Raw genomic sequence first — 17,985 nt, 5'->3', positions numbered from 1 at the left:
AACAACAACAAAAAGAATAACAACAAAAGAGTTAAGTTCTATTATCTGGTAAAAATAAGGAATTAGTATTTTATAATTGCTAAGCTATTTCTACAGTTGCTTACTTAGGCTGAAGAGCACTTCATACATGAAGAGCCCCCTCACACTCAGATATGCATACATATTTGAGTATAGAAATACAACAGCTGTGCTGGGAGGGAGGAGCACACCTTTAATTCCAGCACTCCCGAGACAGAGGTAGATGGGTCTCTTTGAGCTCAAGGCCAGCCTGGTCTACATAGTGCGTTCCAGAAAACAAGCCAGAGCTACGTAGTAGTGAGACACACTGTCTCAAAAAAAGAAGAAATGTAACAAATGTTATTTATCTTGATAAACACCAATGCTATTTTTGTCTCTTTCAGGTCTCCTCTTTCCTTTATGGTTTTTGGCATCAGTGCTTTGTTTACCAGACCTGCCCAGTCTTTAGCTCCCATGTTAGTACTGTCTAAGCTAAACCAGGATGGATATGGAGAACTAGACAACAGATAGAGTAAAAAAAAAAAAAAAAAAAAACCTTGGCCGTCATGCAAGCAAATTCGCCTTTTTCCGTTAACTATTAAAGTATCATGGACTTTGGATATTGTTAGCTGCTGCTCTCATATCTCAAATGAGCTATAATAAAAAAGTATGAGCTCTGGCATAGTTTTGATATAATTATTGAAATCACATATATTGCATATGTCTGTATACTTCACATAAAACTACATATTGATTATATTTTCTAAGTCTGTTACTCCATTTCATGTTTTTGAGAACTTGCTAGACGAAACAGTACTGGGAATAGAAGATGAATAAGGAGCCTCCAGAGGGCTCTAAAGATTGCAAAATCCCAAGACAGGTCCCCCCCAAGGTCTGGGAAGATAGCAGCGTGGTAGAACATTACCTAGCATACTGGAAGCTGTAGGTTTGACCTTTAGTACCACAAAAATAAAAATAATCCTAACAGAAGTATGCAGGGTTCTGTGGTTATGTGGAGGAAAGTTTCCTACCCGGGTCTGCCAATGTCCAGGGAACACTCCCAGAAGAGAGAATCTATAGAACCAGGTGGGAAGAAATGACAGCTTCCAAGATTGAAGTTCCTCGCTATAAGCAGGGATCATTTAGTCTTTCTGTGATTTCTTTTGTCAGAGTTTTGTAGTTTTCCTTATGTAGCTCTTGCATATTTTTCAGGTTTATATCTAAGTATTTTATATTTTGGGGCACTAATATAAGTGACATTTCATTTGTAATTTAAAAGTCTATTTGTTTATTGCTTGTAGATAAGAACAACATTGACTTTGGCATAGCAGAATATTTTGCAGTCTTTTTTAAAAAGATTTATTTATTTGTTACTTACACATATCCTGCCTGTACCAGATCTCATTACATATGGTTGTGAGCTGCCATGTGGTTGTTGGGGATTGAATTCAGGACGTTTGGAAGAACAGCCAGTGCTCTTAACCCCTGAGCCATCTCTCTAGCCCTATTTTATAGTCTTTTTATAATTACTTTTTAGTTCCAATAGTGTTTTTTTTTTTTTTTTTTTTTTGTAAATTTTATGGTTTTTCTACATGGACAAAGTTTTAAGTTTTGTTATAACTCTTTATCCAACACTTCATTATGAACATTTTCAAATACATGAAAACATCAAGAAAGCTTGACCATAATCACATGTAGACTCAGCTGTCTGCATCCGAATACATTAGTTTCAGCACATACTGATCAGTGCCCTTTCTACTGCTTATCAATCCAGACATCTTGTTTTCTTCACAAATTTTTAGTATGAAAAAGTTAAACACACAAAATAACTAACTTAAAGTACAGAGAAAATTCATGGAGCCATTCCTTAAAGAGTTAACATCGTACGTATTTAGTTTTAAAAGGTTTGTACATTTTGGTTATTCAGTGTGTGTGTGTGTACGCACGTGCGCACATTCATACACACAGAGTCACATGCACACATTCTATGGCAGGGGTTGGTTCTCTCCTGCTACTCTGTAGGTCCTAGGAATTGCACTTAGGGTTGTCAGGCCTGGCAGCAAGTGCCTTTATCCACCAAGCCACCTTCATACCCATGGCTATATGGAACTTCTGTAGAGTCTGGATAGCCTGGTCACTTTTGTTTTTGCGGTACGAGCTCGCAGGGCTTTGAGCAGCATCGCCATCTTGTAGTAGAATCTGAAGGAACTCTTTCATAACCTCAGTTTTCCTGTGTACTGGGCGACTGTTTTTCTGCTTGGGGAAGTTGCTGTAAATCTAGGTGTCATAAAAAGCCTCAAGCAAGTTTGTGGTAGAAGGTGACGGTGACGGACAGGAGACAGACAGGCTCAGTCAAAGAGTCACATGGCTTCCTCTTAGAGAATTGTGACAGCAGGAAAGGAAGAGGAGGTGTGTTTAACTTAGCTGTGTCCTCAAAACCCACAAAGATCTTACAGTCAAGATTCTCAGCCCCTTTTGTACTTCAGCATTACAAGCTCCAATGGACAGATCACACCCCAGACCAGTTCATTCAGAAACGCTGGAGGTGTGATCCTGCCACCAACAGCTTTTTAAAGCTCCTCCTCTTCCCCCCTTGTTAAGTCAAGATGAGGAACCTAGAGATTTACAGCCTTGGGACAGCGGCCCTGAGCACTAATTCTTGTTGGCTCAGCAACGTGACACGTTGGCAGGCTGACATGCTGGCAAACTAGTTTCGTGACACTGTAAGCATTTTCAGGGATACAAGCACACACAGGCACTTGGGTATCATTTATCTTTTAAGCAACTACTAGACCTTGGCCTCTGGTGGCTTCATGTGGCTCAGACTACCTGAAAGTCCAAGGCTAACTGTAGCCCTCAGCAGGTGTGCTTTGCTGAGTAGAGCTCCACCAAGGTAAAGGACCGAGAAAACCTGTCTATTGAAATAAGTGTCACTTTTGCAGATAAGTTTTCTAGCATCTGAACCTTCCCTCCCCCCCCCCCTCCCTCCCTCCCTCCCTCCCTCCCTCCCTTTCTTCCTTTCTTTTTTCCAGACAGTGTTTCTCTATGTAGTCCTATATCTCACTATGTAGACCAGCCTGGCCTTGAACTCACAGAGGTCTACCTGCTTTTGTCTCCCAAGTGCTGTGATGTTTAATGTGCACCACCCCACACGCTATAGTGTCTGATTTTCTGCTCACTGTTCCCATGTACGAAACCAGCTAACTCAGGGCCGGCGTTCTTCCCTTTGCCCCTTTCAAAAGATAATCTGAGCTCCTTGGTATAATTAAATGTTATTTCTGAACTAAATGCTAGCAGTTAAAAATCTGCGGCAGGAGATTGTGTGAGCTTTAGGCCAAGTTGGGCTATATAGCGAGTTTCAGGTCACCCTAGACTGGGGTGAAGCCCTGCCAAAGAAAAAGAAAATAAAAATGTTTTCTGTCAGACAGGTTATTTTACTGTATGTTTAATAGACATACTTAAAAATTATGTTTATTTGTGTGTGTGTGTGTGTGTGTATGTATGTATGTATGTATGTATGTGTATGGGCATGTGAGCATGCATGTATGTGTGAATGCATGCTGGTGCACCTGTGGATGTCAGAGGACAACCTGTGGGAATTGGCTCTCTCCCTTCACCATGTAGGTTCCCAGGTAGCAAACTCAGATCAACATTTTGGGGCAACAGTATTTACGTGCTGAGCTATCCCGCAAACCCTTATGTTTTGTTTTTGTTTTGTGAGAAAGGGTTTATTCGTGTAGCTCTTGCTGTCCTGGATTCGTTTTGTAAACCAGGCTAGCCTCAAACTCACAGAGATATGCCTGCCTCTGCCTCCTGAGTGCTGGGATTAAAGACATGCACCACCATACCCGGCTATATTTACTTCTTAAATGATTCAGTGATACATTGAATTCAGCAAAATATAATCATTGAATTTGTTAATAGAGTATAATTGAGTAACTTGAGCAGGAAAACCGTATAATTCCTAGCTGTACGGAGTAAGATATTTTATCTAGTGATGGTAAAAATGGATGACCAGGCTTGGGCATGGTGGCACACTCCTGGGTTTTCGTTTGTCTGTTTTTGAAATAGGGTCTCACTATGTTTCCCTGGCTACCCTAGAACTTGCTATCTAGACTACGCTGGCCTAGGAATCCCTTGCCTCTCTCTTCCAAGTGCTGGGATTAAAGGGGTATGCCACCACACCTGACAGTGAGTTTGAGGTCATCCTGACCTATGTAGTAAATTTGAGGCCAGCCAGGGCTACGCAATGAGACAGTGTCTTTAAGCAATAAGAAATGGATCATCAATTATATATATAATCTGCTGAAAAAATCACATGAATTCTGGGAATATAGTTCAGTGGTTAATCACTTGCCAAGTATGTGTGTGATTTAATCTTCAGCATTGCAAACATGAAGCAGATAGTTTTGAAATTACAGAATAAGCTGCCAGCATATTACACAAGAGAATGCACAATACAGATCTAGGGTGTTATGGAAAAGACCTCCTCCTTTCACTTGCTCAACTAAGTAGATTTGTGTTCATTCTTGGCCGATGTTTATGGAATTTTTGTAGTGTTAATACTAAGCTAAGAGCTGGAGTCCTAAGGTTTTTCCCTTCCTGCTTACATGGCATCAGAGAGGCAGAAGGGCAAGTCCAGTACACTGAGCAAGTCCAGAGGTGAGAGAAGCCACAGATGCAAAGGAACACATGCTTGTAATTGGTTACTTGCTCAGGATACAGTAAACACACCTATTCCATGTGCCAGGAGTGCCCAGCAGTCCTGGCTGAGTGCCTGCTGCTTCATAGGACGTTAAGAATACAAAGGTATGTTTTCACCGGGTGTGTGTGTGTGTGATAGACTGCCAGATTCACTGGGTTATACTGTCATCTACTGGTGTGTTGTAGATAACTGATTAATAAATAAAGTCCACACCTTTAAACCCAGCACTTGGGATATAGAGGCAGACAGGTCTACAGAGTGAGTTCTGGGACAGCCAAAGCTACACAGAAAGACCCTGTCTCGAAACACCAAAATAAATAAATAAAATTCATCATTTAAGAAATAGTTTTTACTGTGTGTGATGGCTCATACTTGTAATACTAGTTCACAGGAGGATGAAGCAGGAGGATTGCCATGACTTGAAGCCAGCCTGTACTACACAGTGAGTTTCAGACTAGAGCTGTATGTAGTATGAGAGATTATTTAAAAATCTAAACCAAAGCGAACCAAAGAAAGACTAAAAAATAAAAAGAATAAGGGCTTGGTGTGATCAATCTGGTTTATATACAAGCATGTTTCTTTCTTCTTCATTTTTTCAATACTGGAAATGTGACACAGGGCTTGGGGCATGCTAGGTATATGCTCTACCACTGAGCTCCAACCCAAGCCATACAAGTGTGTTAAAAGTTACATATGCAGTATTTCTTGTGAACTGTATCCTACCAAAGAGATATTTGCACATCCACATTTATTGTTGCTGTTTACTATATAAAACAATGAATTAGAATTGACCTTTATATCCTCTAAAGATAAATGAATAATGAAAGTCTGATACACACACATATATAAAATAAATATTATTGAGCTCTAAAGAAAAAAAGAGATTACTATGTGTGATAGCACATACCTTTAATCCCACACATGCCTTTATTGCTAGCACTTATAAGACAGACACAGGATTTCTGAGTTCAAGACTAGACAACACTATATGGAACATATCTCAAAAAATTGAAATAATAAAATGTTATATACTCCTTTTGCTGTTTTTTCTGTCTTGAAGTTTTATAACAGGTACCTCTGAAATTGTATTTGTGAAGAAAGTTTAGAAAGTGACATTTTCCTGTTCCAGTGGTACAGTAGACACTATGGTCTTCAACAATAGAAAGGACTCATATACAAAATGATTTATCTCGGAATGAATCACCTACGAATTCAAAGTAACTTTAAGGTTTTCACTTAAGATATTTCTTAATTTAGTTATTTATTTAGGTTGTGTGGATGTGCATCAGAGCACTATGTTTTCAAGACTGCATTGTGACCTCGATCAGATGTAAGATCCTTGGTACTTGAGAGTATCGTACCTCATTTCCACAGAAAATGGGCAACTTTCTTTTAAAAAATGTTTTTTTTTTGTTTGTTTGTTTAATTGGGATTAGAGGTACCATTTTTTTCTTGGAGAGATTTTTAGTTGAGATAAAATTTTGTAGGTAGAAATTTCAGTTCCAGACTCAAACTCACTAACCCTGTAACTTTGGGCAATTAAATTATCCTGTTTGTGCCTTGGTGTATAATGTTGTTGAGGAAATTATTAGCAATAGAAGAAAAGTGTTAAACAAGATACTGTGAACTAAATTGAGTTTCCTTAAAGTTCATATACTGAAGTCCCAGCTCACAATGGTCATTATTTGGAGATGGAGCTTTGGGGAGGGAGGTTAGAGCAGGTCCTGAGTGTGGGGCCTGCATGACAGAATAATCACCTTGGAATGGAGAGAGGCCAGGGGTGGTGGGTATTGTTCATTGATAAAGAGCATCTGCGTCATCAACTTATGTGGAAGTCTAGGTTTCACACATGTACACACATGCACACAAACACAAGGGAGAAAATAAAATGTTCTGTCTATGCCATACATCTTTACTATGCAAGGACATGACTTCCTGGGGCTCACAGTGTGGCCCAATTATGGAGTGCCTGCCTAACATCCTAGTTTCCTAGATCCTAGTTTCATTTCCACAGGACATCACTTTCTGTCTGCAGACAAACAAAAGCCCCCCTCCCCCGCAAAGTCTAATCAAGCCGGCTCTCTCGTCTTAGACTTCTAGCTTCTAGAACTGCGAGGGAAAAAAAATTGCAATATTGGTTCCCAACCTCCCTCCCCCTCCCCCACTCCTGGCTGTTTTTGATATAGGTCTTGCTATGCAATGCAGACTGGCCTAAAATTTATGATGTCCTGTCTCAGTCTCACATGTACTGAGATCACAGGCATATACTCCATGCCCAGCCCTAGACAATTATTCTTCCTAGCAAATTGAATGAAAGGGGAAATTTCTTCTCTGCTCCCAAGGTAGCAACAGTTTATGTATCTGTGAGTTTTCCTGTCTCTATACAACAAGAGACTGTTCTGCCAGGTAGACCTTAAGTTTCCTTGGCCCTTTCCATCCTGAGTACATCTTTTTCAGCAGGATATGCACTGATTCTGATTTGGCTTACAACTCTACTGATAGGATTGCTTGTGTTTTTATTACTGGCAATAAAAGTTACTTCACGGAGCTGGGCGCAGGGGCGTACGCCTATAATCCCGGTACTTGGGGAGGCAGAGGCAGGTGGATCTCTGTGAGTTCGAGGTCAGCCTGGTCTACAAAGTGAGCCCAGGATGGCTAAAGCTACACAGGAAACCCTGTCTCAAAAAACAAACAAACAAACAAACAAACGTTACTTCATGGATACATCTCCAGTAATTTCATGCTTTTTAGCGGTGATATCAATGGGGAAAAGGAGACTAGACAGGAGCCAGGCTTCACTTCAGCTTTGTGATTGTGAAGAGTTTAAATGTAACAAAAGTTGAGGTTCCATTATAATAACATATTATTCTGCCTTACTTCATAGAGCTGACTTTACAAATGGCTCGGCATGTATAAGAAGGTAAGATGAACTAAAGATAATATTTGGAGATATCATTGCCTACAATTAGGTAGTTAATTTTTCTCTTGAAAGGAGAAAATCATGAAAGAAAACGGGGTACATAAAATTTTCTCATAAGGAAAAATATCATTATAATTACACGCTAAAATTAAATACATTTGTTCATAGTTTTTTAGCTTCTCCTAGAAGGTAAGGTTTGTTGAATGCCAACTTTATTGTTATTTGTTGTGCGTCTTAAGAACATGAAGCAGCAAATGTGGTATAAGTATTTGGTGAAAAAAAAAAGCATAAGCACAGCTTAAGAATGTATGAATTAATGTGTGCATGTGTGGAAGTCAGAGGATAATTTTCGGGAGTCATTTTTGTCTTCCAACTGTGTGTGTCCCCAGGATCAAATGTGGCTCACTGAGCCATCTTGCATGCTTTAAGAATTATTAAAGATTATTATTATTTTTATTTTGGTTGTTTTTGAGACAGGGTCTTCCTCAGTAGCCTTGGCTGTCCTGGACTCACTTTGTAGACCAGGCCTCAGACTTGCAGAAATCCACCTGCCTCTGCCTCCCCAGTGCTGGGATTAAAGGCATGTGCTACCACACCTGGCTCAAGAATTATTTCTTATGTTGAAGATTCATTCAAAATGTTGGTATCTTACTTACTGTCCTAGCACTGTGAAGAAACGCCATGACCAAGTCAGTTTATAAAAGGAAGCATTTAACTGGAGGCTCACTTACAGTTTCAGAGGGTGATGCATGGTCAACATGGTGGCAAGTATGGCTTCAGGCAGGCAGCCATGGTGCTGGAGCAGTAGCGGAGAGCTCACATCTGATCTGCAAGATGGAGGCAGAGAGAGCTCATTGGACCTGGTGAGGGCTTTAGACACTTCAAGGCACCCCCAAGCGACATATGTCCTCCAACAAGGCCACATTTCCCAATCCTCCCTGACAGCCCACCAACTAACTGGGAACCAGACATTCAAATAGATGAGCCTGTGGAGGCCGCTGTCATTCAAACCGCTACCACTGGTAAGGTTGGAAATGAGAGGTGAAGACGTTCATCCTGACAGCAAGATAGCTTAATTAGTCAATGGGTTCATCCATAATCCAGCAGAGAGAGGAGAATAAATTCTCTAAAATCACATCCCTCCTTGGAATACAGTTTTAGATGAAAGAAATATTGAGAAACAAGTAGAAGCCAGGCATCGTGGTGCCTGCCTGTAATCCCAGAAGGACTGTCCCAAGTTTGAGGCAGTCTGATTTATGTAGCAAGTCCAGGTCAGCTACAGTAAAACCCTGTTTTGAGAAAAGAAAAGAACATGAAAGACGAAGGACCCTTTGAAGAGCTTCCAGACAGCCTGTGAAGTAACGGGAAACTCACAGGTACTTTGGAAAGTAGGAAGCTGTTCAACACAACCTCAGCCTAAGTGTTCCTCATGGACCCCTACAGGATAGTGCCAGATTGTTGGAGTCATTGAAATGTTTGTTCCTTTGCTACCTTTGAGATGTAGCTTAAGATGTGTATGTGTGTGCTATATGCATGTATGTGTGTGGGTACACATGCATGAAGGCCAGATGTCGGATTTTACTATTTCACTCTATACTACTTTGAGACAGGGCCTCTCCTTAAACCTGGGCCTGAGGTTGGCAGCCAGAAAGCCCCATCCATCCTCCCCCCCCCCCCCTCTGAGCACTGGGGTTCCAGGTGTGAGTCGATAGACCCAGAGCTTCTGCTTGTTTTTACATGGTGCTGCCATGTAAACTCAGACCCCCATGCTTGAGCAGCCAGCGCTCTTTAACTACAGCGCAGCCTCTCCAGCCTCTCCCTAGCCTGTCAGCATGCTCGCTAGAGGCCCCAGCTCTACACATCATCACAGGTGTTCTCCAGACCCTTCTCCTCAGGGAAACAGGAGCAAAAGGATAGTTCCACCTCAGAGGTGGAAAATCTCCCAGAGAGAGACTCTTGCAGCTGGAATCCAATTTCTTGATATTTCCGAAGCTGGAATCTGTTATAAGTAGAGAATGCTGAAGGTTAATGGGCTCCTGTTGCTAATGAAACACTGAGAGCAGAACACAGCGGTGCCTCTGCCAAGCAGAAACCAGCCTTTTCATAAAGCACATATTGTAATAATCTGACCAGCAAGCAGCTCTTAGTCGTTCCCCCCTCTCCAAGGGGCTTGATTAGGCCACTTCCTTTTTTTCCTCTTTTATTAGAGACATGATTCTGTTTCAAAGGGGAACTTGGGTTTCCATTACCTCTTGGCATTTTTCACCCATTGTCTGCCATCTAGTGTTGTGTGGCTCAAATCAATGGACAGTCAAGGCTGGTGAGCAATGCTTCACAATTATAAGCACCTACAACCTCAAGTTCAAAAGCACAGTTGTGACCTTGTGCTCTCATTCTGGAAATCTGTGCTCAGCTGTTTCAAACCTCATTGTCTTAAGAGACAGATTAATTGGTTGTGGCCAATTACATGCCACCTTCACCCAGCATGAGTCAAAGCAGCTAATTTATAGCAACATGGGCATAAGTGCCAGTTGGAAAGGCATGGTTTTCAGGCCACTGTGGCTGTAAGTGGCAGGAATGTAGTGCAAGCTAGCCGAACAGAACAGGGACCTTCTGGTTACGTGTGAAAAGTGCGGCAGAGCTGGACCTCAAATAACAGCAGGAGCCTTTCACCTTCTATGTGTTTTTGGCTTCAAGATTTTACTACTTGGTAGCAACAGAGCTTTTAGGCTAACTGAACAGCTCCAGGCTATGAATAAATATGCACCTTTGACCCAGGCACATCAAAGCCTGCAGGCCGATCCTAGGAGGCACCATGTGAGTCACATGCCTGTCACCACGGCAGTAGTAATTCACAAGGCATGACTTCCTGTGACTGCTGGGTCTGGAGTGGGAAGTTAGGCCCCACCGAGTCTCAAGGACAGAGACAGTTTCCTATGGAAGAGGGGAGAAGATTTTCCTTAAGAGGGAATTCTGGGATGACAGACTACCATATGCTTCTAGAAATGAAGTTTCCCACAGAGAATTTGGGCAGTGAGGCCACCATCTGGATGTGGTGAGTGGTCGAGCTGCTGACCTTAGACCTGGAGGTTGTCTCAGAACCCTAGAAGAAGCAGAAGAAAATTGGAGGTGGGTGGGTGGCAGTCAGTTCTTGGACCATGTAAGACAAGGGGAAGTGCAGGCTTAATGAGTGAGGGCTCAGAGGATGGCCACGCCTAACAAATGTAATCCAGACCAGAGCACCAAGACAGGGATGTTAGAGGGAGGGTAGATATTTACATATGATTCTAGACAAGAATGCATGTATGCATTTTCAGAACTGTTTATATATTTTTTTTTCTGAGAAGTCTTGACTCCACTTGCTAAAAGTAGATAAACCTTCTGACAGAAGGCTCTGTCTAACACCCTGAGAAATTCTATCATAATACTTTTATAGCCATCACATGTACTAGAAATGAATGTCTAAACTCACCTACTTTGTTTAGAGCTTGGCAGATGTTTCTCAACTTGAAGCCATCCAAGGATGCATGTATCTCTGTGCACAGCATGCCACCATGTTAAGCCATCAGGGCAACAAGGCAAGGGACACAGGTTAGAGGTGTTAAGAAGGTTTCCTATATGAGTACAGATTCACCCCTTCACTTCCAGCACATATGTCCAGCAGTATGGGAAGTTAACAGAATCAGAATTGGCATTAGAAAATTAGCTCAGACTGGCCTTGAACTTGCCACCCTGTTGCCTCAGCTTCCCAGTAGCTGCAAGTACAGGTCTGTACTATGAGGCTCAGCAGTATAATTCTCCATTGTTTTCTTTCAGACAAGGTATTGCTGTGCAGTCCTAGGTTGGCCTGGAACTGCCTGTGTAGCTCAGGCTAGCTTCAAACCCACAGTCCTCCTGCCTCAGCTTCCCGAGTGCTGGGATTACAAACATACACTACCATGTCTAACCTGAGCGCACACTGAAAACCTCTGCGTTGTGTCCCTGGCTCTGTTCTCTGTCCTCCCACGCACGTCTTGTGCATCACAGAGGCTCGTGATGCACTCGTTACCAGGGAAGGTAATCACCTTTCTTTCCTGTGTGCATCTGTAAGGAAGAAATTACTCAGTCACCTGACAGAATCAAAACCACACAACAGCATGTCTCTTTCTAGCTAAATGAGCTCACAGATAAAATGTGAACACCACGTGTCACATAGCTCCAACTTAGTGAGAAAAGAAGCTGCTGGGAGAAAAACGAACTGTTGTACATCTTCTCCCCTAGCATAGATCTTCAAGACAGCATCTTTGGTTTGGTTTGTGTGGTCCCGATGGGCATCGCAACAGTGCAGATTCTGGCTTGGAGCTCCTTCTCCATCAGGAACAGAACAGACTGTTCGGGAGGGATTGTGTAAGCACAGCGGCCGTGCCACCCCTTCAGGTGCCTGTCAGATCCTATAGGTGACACCGCGCTCAAAGGCAGAAACCAAGCAAATAAAACAAAACCTGACAGCATGTTCTGAGTGTTTTTTGACTCTCTAAGTTAAGGCCTCTCCGTGGGCTGCTTCCTGGTGTGGTGTTCATACAGCTGGGGACCTGAAACTCTTCACCACTTGACTACCTTGTGTGACGAGAGCCCGCTGGTCAGTGCATACACTTCTCTTAATAGTTCTTCAGATCTCACATGACTTCTCTGGCCAATTTTATGAAAAGGCAGCATTCTTCCCTCCTCTTTTTTCCACGGGGCTGGGACCCTTTTTCATGTTAGGCAAATGTTCTACCACTGAGCTACGTTTTAAAAATGTTTTTATTTTGCATCAGGGTTGCATTAGGTTGTCCAGGCTGGCTTCGAATTCACGTTGATACTCTGTCAGGCACTGAACTGGCAATCCTCCCGTTTCGGCCTCTCAAATAGCTGGAATTATAGGTCTATGCCACCAAGAAGAGACCTCCTACAGCTTTCCCCATTAACACTGTATCACCATTGTCTGCATATTTTTATGAGATGAAAAGCAGGGAAGGTAATTACACTCCTTAACTTGGAAATGTGTTACAAAACTTTTATAGTGAAAATAGAGTATTAGTGGTGAAAAGACACGTGAATCATTAGAACAGGACCAAAGGCTAAGAAATAACTCCCACATTTACAGTGAACTGAGTTTTCAACAATGGGCCAAAAACATACAAGTGGGGTAAAGGGAAGTGTCTTTAATAAATGATGTTGGGGAAAAGTAGATAGCCCCATTCAGAAGAATAAAATTTGACCCTTATTACACACTATAGAAGTCAAGTGAAAATAAAGACTCAAAAACATTCAATACTGTAAAACCAATGAAGGAAAACATGGAGGAAAAAGAAATGGGGTTCTATAAAACTGAAAAGTTTCTGCACACTAAAGGAAATAGAATGAAGAGGCACCCCATATATTGGGAGACAATATTTACAAACCATGTACTCGAGAAGGGGCTGATAGCTAAAACACGTAGCAAATCCAATGCAAATGTATTAAAACATCTGGATTTAAAAATGGAGAAAGGAGCCAGAGGTGGCGGCACACACCTTTGATCCCAGCACCTGGAGGCAGAAGCAAGCTGATCTCTGTGATGTTGAGTCCATCCTGCTTTACAGAGAAAGTTCTAGACTAGGCAGGGCTAGCCAATGAGAGAGAAAAAAAATCATATTTAGTATAAAAGAGTAATGTTTTTCATCAGTGTCTTGATGGGATTGGGAGTCAACCAGGAGTCAGGCCTCTCGGCGGGTCTGTGAGGGTATTTCTAGAGGGACATAGGTGGGGGAGCCCACATTCCGCACAGCACCATCCCTGTCTGGATCCACAGCCTGAATGCAAAGGGAGAAATAGGGTTACAGAGCACCATCATTCACTTGCTTCCTGAGGTGGCACGGCGAGAGCAGCTGCCTCCCGGGCGATTCTACCCTCTGAGACTGTGAGAGTCACATGAACTCTCCAACCTGGAAGTGTGTTTCTGCCAGGTGTTTGGTCACAGCGTCAGGAGGAGCGAGCAGCAGTGAAGCTTTATTGTAACTCTTGATTGCAGCATGACATATTACATAAAGTTTATCAGGGGTTGGGTGCTGTCCAGGTCAGTGATAGACTTAGCATGGGTGAAGTCCTGCTGACTTTTTCAGCACACAAATTCGTGAATTCAGTTAAATTTAACTTTTTTTTTTTGAGACGGTTTTAGTTTGTGTCCCAGACTGGCCTGGAACTTGCTATGTAGTACAGGCTGACCTCAGTGGCAGTCCTCCTGTCACAGCTTACTGAGTATTGGAATGTAGGCATAAGCCATCACACTTTGCTGTCTATGTCGTTTGTTGTAAATTACATACACAGCTTTTACTGTGATTTGCTTTTTCTTACAAGTTCCCACATGCTCAAGGGAAAAGGTGGATAAAGTTAAGGACTTTAACTTCAACAAGTTCACACAAGCTTACATTTGACAATGGTGTTAATTTCTGCTAGTGTCCCTCTGCAGAAAGTGCATCAAGTTTAGGCTGCCATTTACATAGCATCATCCCATATGTACACATAGACAAACAATCAGACATATAGGCCTGTACATGTTCATGCACACATTCAGTGAACAATACAAAAGGAGCTCCTTACATACAGACAGACAATTGACATATACTCATGTGTCATATGAACAAAAAACAGACAGAGATACATATTTACATGTAAACACATATCTAAACACGTATTTACAACTCATGGATGAAGCAAATTCCAGCCAGCTTTCATTCAATGGGCTTCCACCATCGGGCTTCTGCCAATGGTGTGTGTGTGTTCTGCCACCTTTATTGTATAACTTTTATACCTCTGAGAGAAAGCTCCCAGAAAGGGAATTACCTCATAGTCAAAAAGGCAACTAATCTCAAAAACAGATGAATTCTAAAATATAGCAGGTTACATATTTTAAAACTAAACATTTCTTGTCTATGTATCCATTACATAAGTTCATAGTGAGTTCAGAGTGACAAAGGTTGACAAGGCCTAAAGGTTAACAGGGTCCAAAAGTTATAAGAATATATGTCTTTTCAATTAAGACTGACCTGGCTACACATTTTTCAGCTATCTCTAAGTTTATAGTGAGTTAAGGACAATAATTTTATCTGTCTTTCATTCTAAGAAACAAAGTAAATTTAAAATGACATTATATAATACCGTAAGGTGACAAGGTATAAGGAATTATATCAGAACAGTTTGTATATAATAACATCAAGGTTTGTACTTAATTAGACATTGCTTGGTAGTCCTATTTTAACTTGGGTTCATGGGAAGTTTAAATCAACTTGCTTATATTTATGGTGTATACCAGGATTTGTAACGAAGGCTTATCTTGAAAACACACATCTGTCTCAATCATGTCTCTTAGTGAGGCATCTGGAGGTCCACAAAGGTATTTATTGCAGCCATAAACTTTCTAAAGTTGTTTTAGAAGCTCTAGAACAATTTAACTTTTAAAATCATTTGACTCAAATCAGGAATTCCATAATCAGCAATTAATTCATCTGAACAGCAGTATGTCTTCATTAAGATCCCATAGGAAGTTTGTTCAGAGTATGTAAATATCCAGTAGGTGATGATTCACACCGTACCAGAGAAAGGAGAGATACAACAGTGCACAAAGAATGAGTGTCAGAGACTGTAAGTAATTCTGGGGTGTGTCATGGTACAGACTTGGCAAAATCCCGGATCCCTTTCCAGAAGGCCCACCTGCCTAATGAGCTCCTTTAACAAAATGGTTCCTGACACTGTTTCATGGATACCATCAGGAAATGTCACCTTTCTTCTGGATTACCACGGTAGACTGTATAAAATGTCCCATGGCTCTCTTGGTTGAGTGCATCATTGCTTTTGCTGAAGACCTTCCCTCTGTCTTCTTTTTGTGAACCATATTGAAATCTCCCTGTTTATAAGATTCTGAAGTGGTACACCTGGGAGAATTCTGCAAACCTGCATTTTAACCCAAAATGCCAGGGTGGTGCTAGCATGTGGAGGCCTGCCCATAAACACTAGGAGGCAGCAGAGCGCCAAGGTGATGAAGGTATTCTGCTAAGACTGCCAGGTTTAAAATCTTGCCTCACCCCTTTCACAGTGAAAAATTGTGGTGCCTTGGGGAGTGCTGCTGGAAAAAGGTGGGAACGAGAGAAACAATTGCACCAGAGTCACAAGGATGAAAAGAAAGGACACGTGTAAGACACTGAACACAGTGCCTGGCACCAAGTACATGTTGTCATTGTTTTAATTGACAGGTGGTACCCACGCAGGGATGTGGGAAGGGACTCTCTTTCTGGATGAGTAGGCTGTGACCTACATCCAGAATTCCACGAGGCAGAAATATGTCTTTTTCCATGTTCATGAGTTCTTTCCAGTGCTTCACAATAGACTGGACAAGCCTCACACTATGAAACAGCAGATGGAGTATGCATGCTTGTATGCCTGTACGTGGCATGCATGAATGACAAAGACAAAGGATTTATTTTGGGTCATAAAAAGCTGATAATTTGTTCTACACAGTTCTTAAAATACCATCACCTCCACTTGTAAACTTTGTCACATTTATGTGCTTTTTGGAGTTGATCATTTCCTGTTCTGTGAGTGTTATGGAACTCTGAAACAGTGAGACTTATTTTCAAGGTATGTGGGAAAACACTTTTCCACTTCTTTTTGTGGATTGTGTAAGAGCAGATGCATTTTTTATTAGAATTTGAGGAAATGTTCAGGAATAATGAAAGCGAGCATGTGACTATCCTATAGCTTTCTGCATGAGTGTTTTTCTTAATTCTCATTCTTTGTGGTTTTCTGTGTACGTGTGTGAGGGTGCACACGCATGCATTTGTATATGCACAGCAGTCAGGTCAGTACTGAGTGTCTTCCTTCATTGCTTTTGTATTTGTCTGTCTATCTCTCTATCATCTATCTGTGCCTATGTGTGATATGCATAGATGACAAAGGCAAAGGAATTTTATTTTAGATCATAAGGAGCTGATAATTTGTTCTGCATAGTCCTTAAAATACAATCTGTCTGTCTGTCTGTCTATCATCTGTCTGTCCGTCTTTGACATAGACTCCCTTACTGAACCTGGAGCTTGTCATGTTAACTAGCCTAGCTGGTGGGTAAACCTCAGGGATCATCTGCTTCCCTGGTGCTGCTTCACAGACATGGCTGCTGTGCCTGGGTTTTTATGTGTCCTAAGACTCAAACTCAGATTCTTATATTTGAAAGGCAAACAGTGCACCAACTGAGCCATTTCCCAGTCCCTTGTTGCTATTTATACAAATAAAATTGTTATGGTTATGGAGTATCCATGCGCACATGAAAAGCATAATGGGAGTAACCAGACATTAGGTCTCGTGTGTCCTGGTACAAATGTTTATTTGTTTTTGATGGTAAAGACGGGATGGGGCTGGATAAATTGGCATAGAGTATGGGGGTTGACAGATGAATGGATAAACAGTGTTTATTCATATGTCTCTATACGTGTTTGTGTGTGAATTTTACTTAGCCTTAAGCAAGACATTCTGATACCCGCTACGGTATAGATGAAGTATAAGTGCATTATACTGAAAAACATTTTGGTATCACTTATGGGAGACACTTGGAGTCAAGTTCTTAGAGACAGAAAGTAGAATGGCAGTTGTCAAGGTGTGAGGGGAGGAAAGGTGACAAGCGAATGTTCAACAGCCAGAGAGTGTTAGTCTGAGAGCAGAAGTGTAGAGGTGGATTGTGGTAAGGGTGACGCGTGCAAATGTTATCTCCTTTGAAGAGCCTGCATTTTGTTTGTGTGCGCGTGCGTGTGTCTTAAGTCTCTGTGTACAGATGCTATGATGCACATGTGGGGGTCAGAGGAAATCGGTCTTTCCTTCTACCATGTGGGTCCTGGGGGCTAACCTCAGAAGGCCAGGCTTGGTAGCAGGCACTTACCTGCCGAGCCATCTCTCAGGCCTGAAATGATCGCAACAACAATAACAATATAATAATAAAATAAAAATTTCTCCTCCATGTTCTCCCTTTTGAAAATGGTCATGTACCTGCTCTTTAAAGTTAAAAAATATGGAACAATCTTCAGTTTTCGTGTCTTCCTTGTTCAGGGAGCTTGCTAATCTCTGTCTTGTTCCAGTTTTAGTATATGTACTGACAAAGTGGGCACTCTTTACTTGATTAGAATTGAGGTCTGGGCATAGTAGCTCATGCGTATAATCCCAGCACTCAGAAGGATGAGGCAGAAGAATCGTGGCCATGATTTCAAGGCCAACTTAGAGGTGTCACAGAGTAAAACCTTGTCTCAAAAGGATCCTAAAGGCTTTTCTAGAAAAATACTACAGCTGATAAATACATTCAGCAAAGTAGCAGGACACAAAATCA

The 17,985-nt window shown here is 41.7% G+C and overlaps 1 protein-coding gene and 1 non-coding gene across 2 annotated transcripts in view; one reads left to right on the top strand and one right to left on the bottom strand.

Moving 5' to 3' along the window:
• Positions 1–12,022, top strand: part of LOC129691425 (transmembrane protein 180-like) — a 34,922-nt gene extending 22,900 nt beyond the window's left edge. Inside the window, 3 exon segments of the mRNA XM_055627560.1 lie at positions 402–529; positions 11,458–11,463; positions 11,888–12,022. Of these exon segments, the coding sequence (XP_055483535.1) occupies positions 402–529; positions 11,458–11,463; positions 11,888–12,012 (259 nt within the window). The 3' untranslated portion in view covers positions 12,013–12,022.
• A 5,644-nt stretch (positions 12,023–17,666) lies between these two features.
• On the bottom strand, positions 17,667–17,770 carry LOC129691542 (U6 spliceosomal RNA). The gene has a single exon (XR_008722479.1). It is a non-coding gene; the product is annotated as a U6 spliceosomal RNA (small nuclear RNA).
• Between the last annotated feature and the right edge of the window lie 215 nt (positions 17,771–17,985).

Source organism: Psammomys obesus, unplaced genomic scaffold, assembly GCF_907164565.1.
Source record: "Psammomys obesus unplaced genomic scaffold, mPsaObe1.curated_primary_1811, whole genome shotgun sequence".
NCBI lineage: Eukaryota > Metazoa > Chordata > Mammalia > Rodentia > Muridae > Psammomys > Psammomys obesus.
Note: the sequence above shows the minus strand (reverse complement) of the source record. Positions and strands in the feature narration are given on the sequence as shown.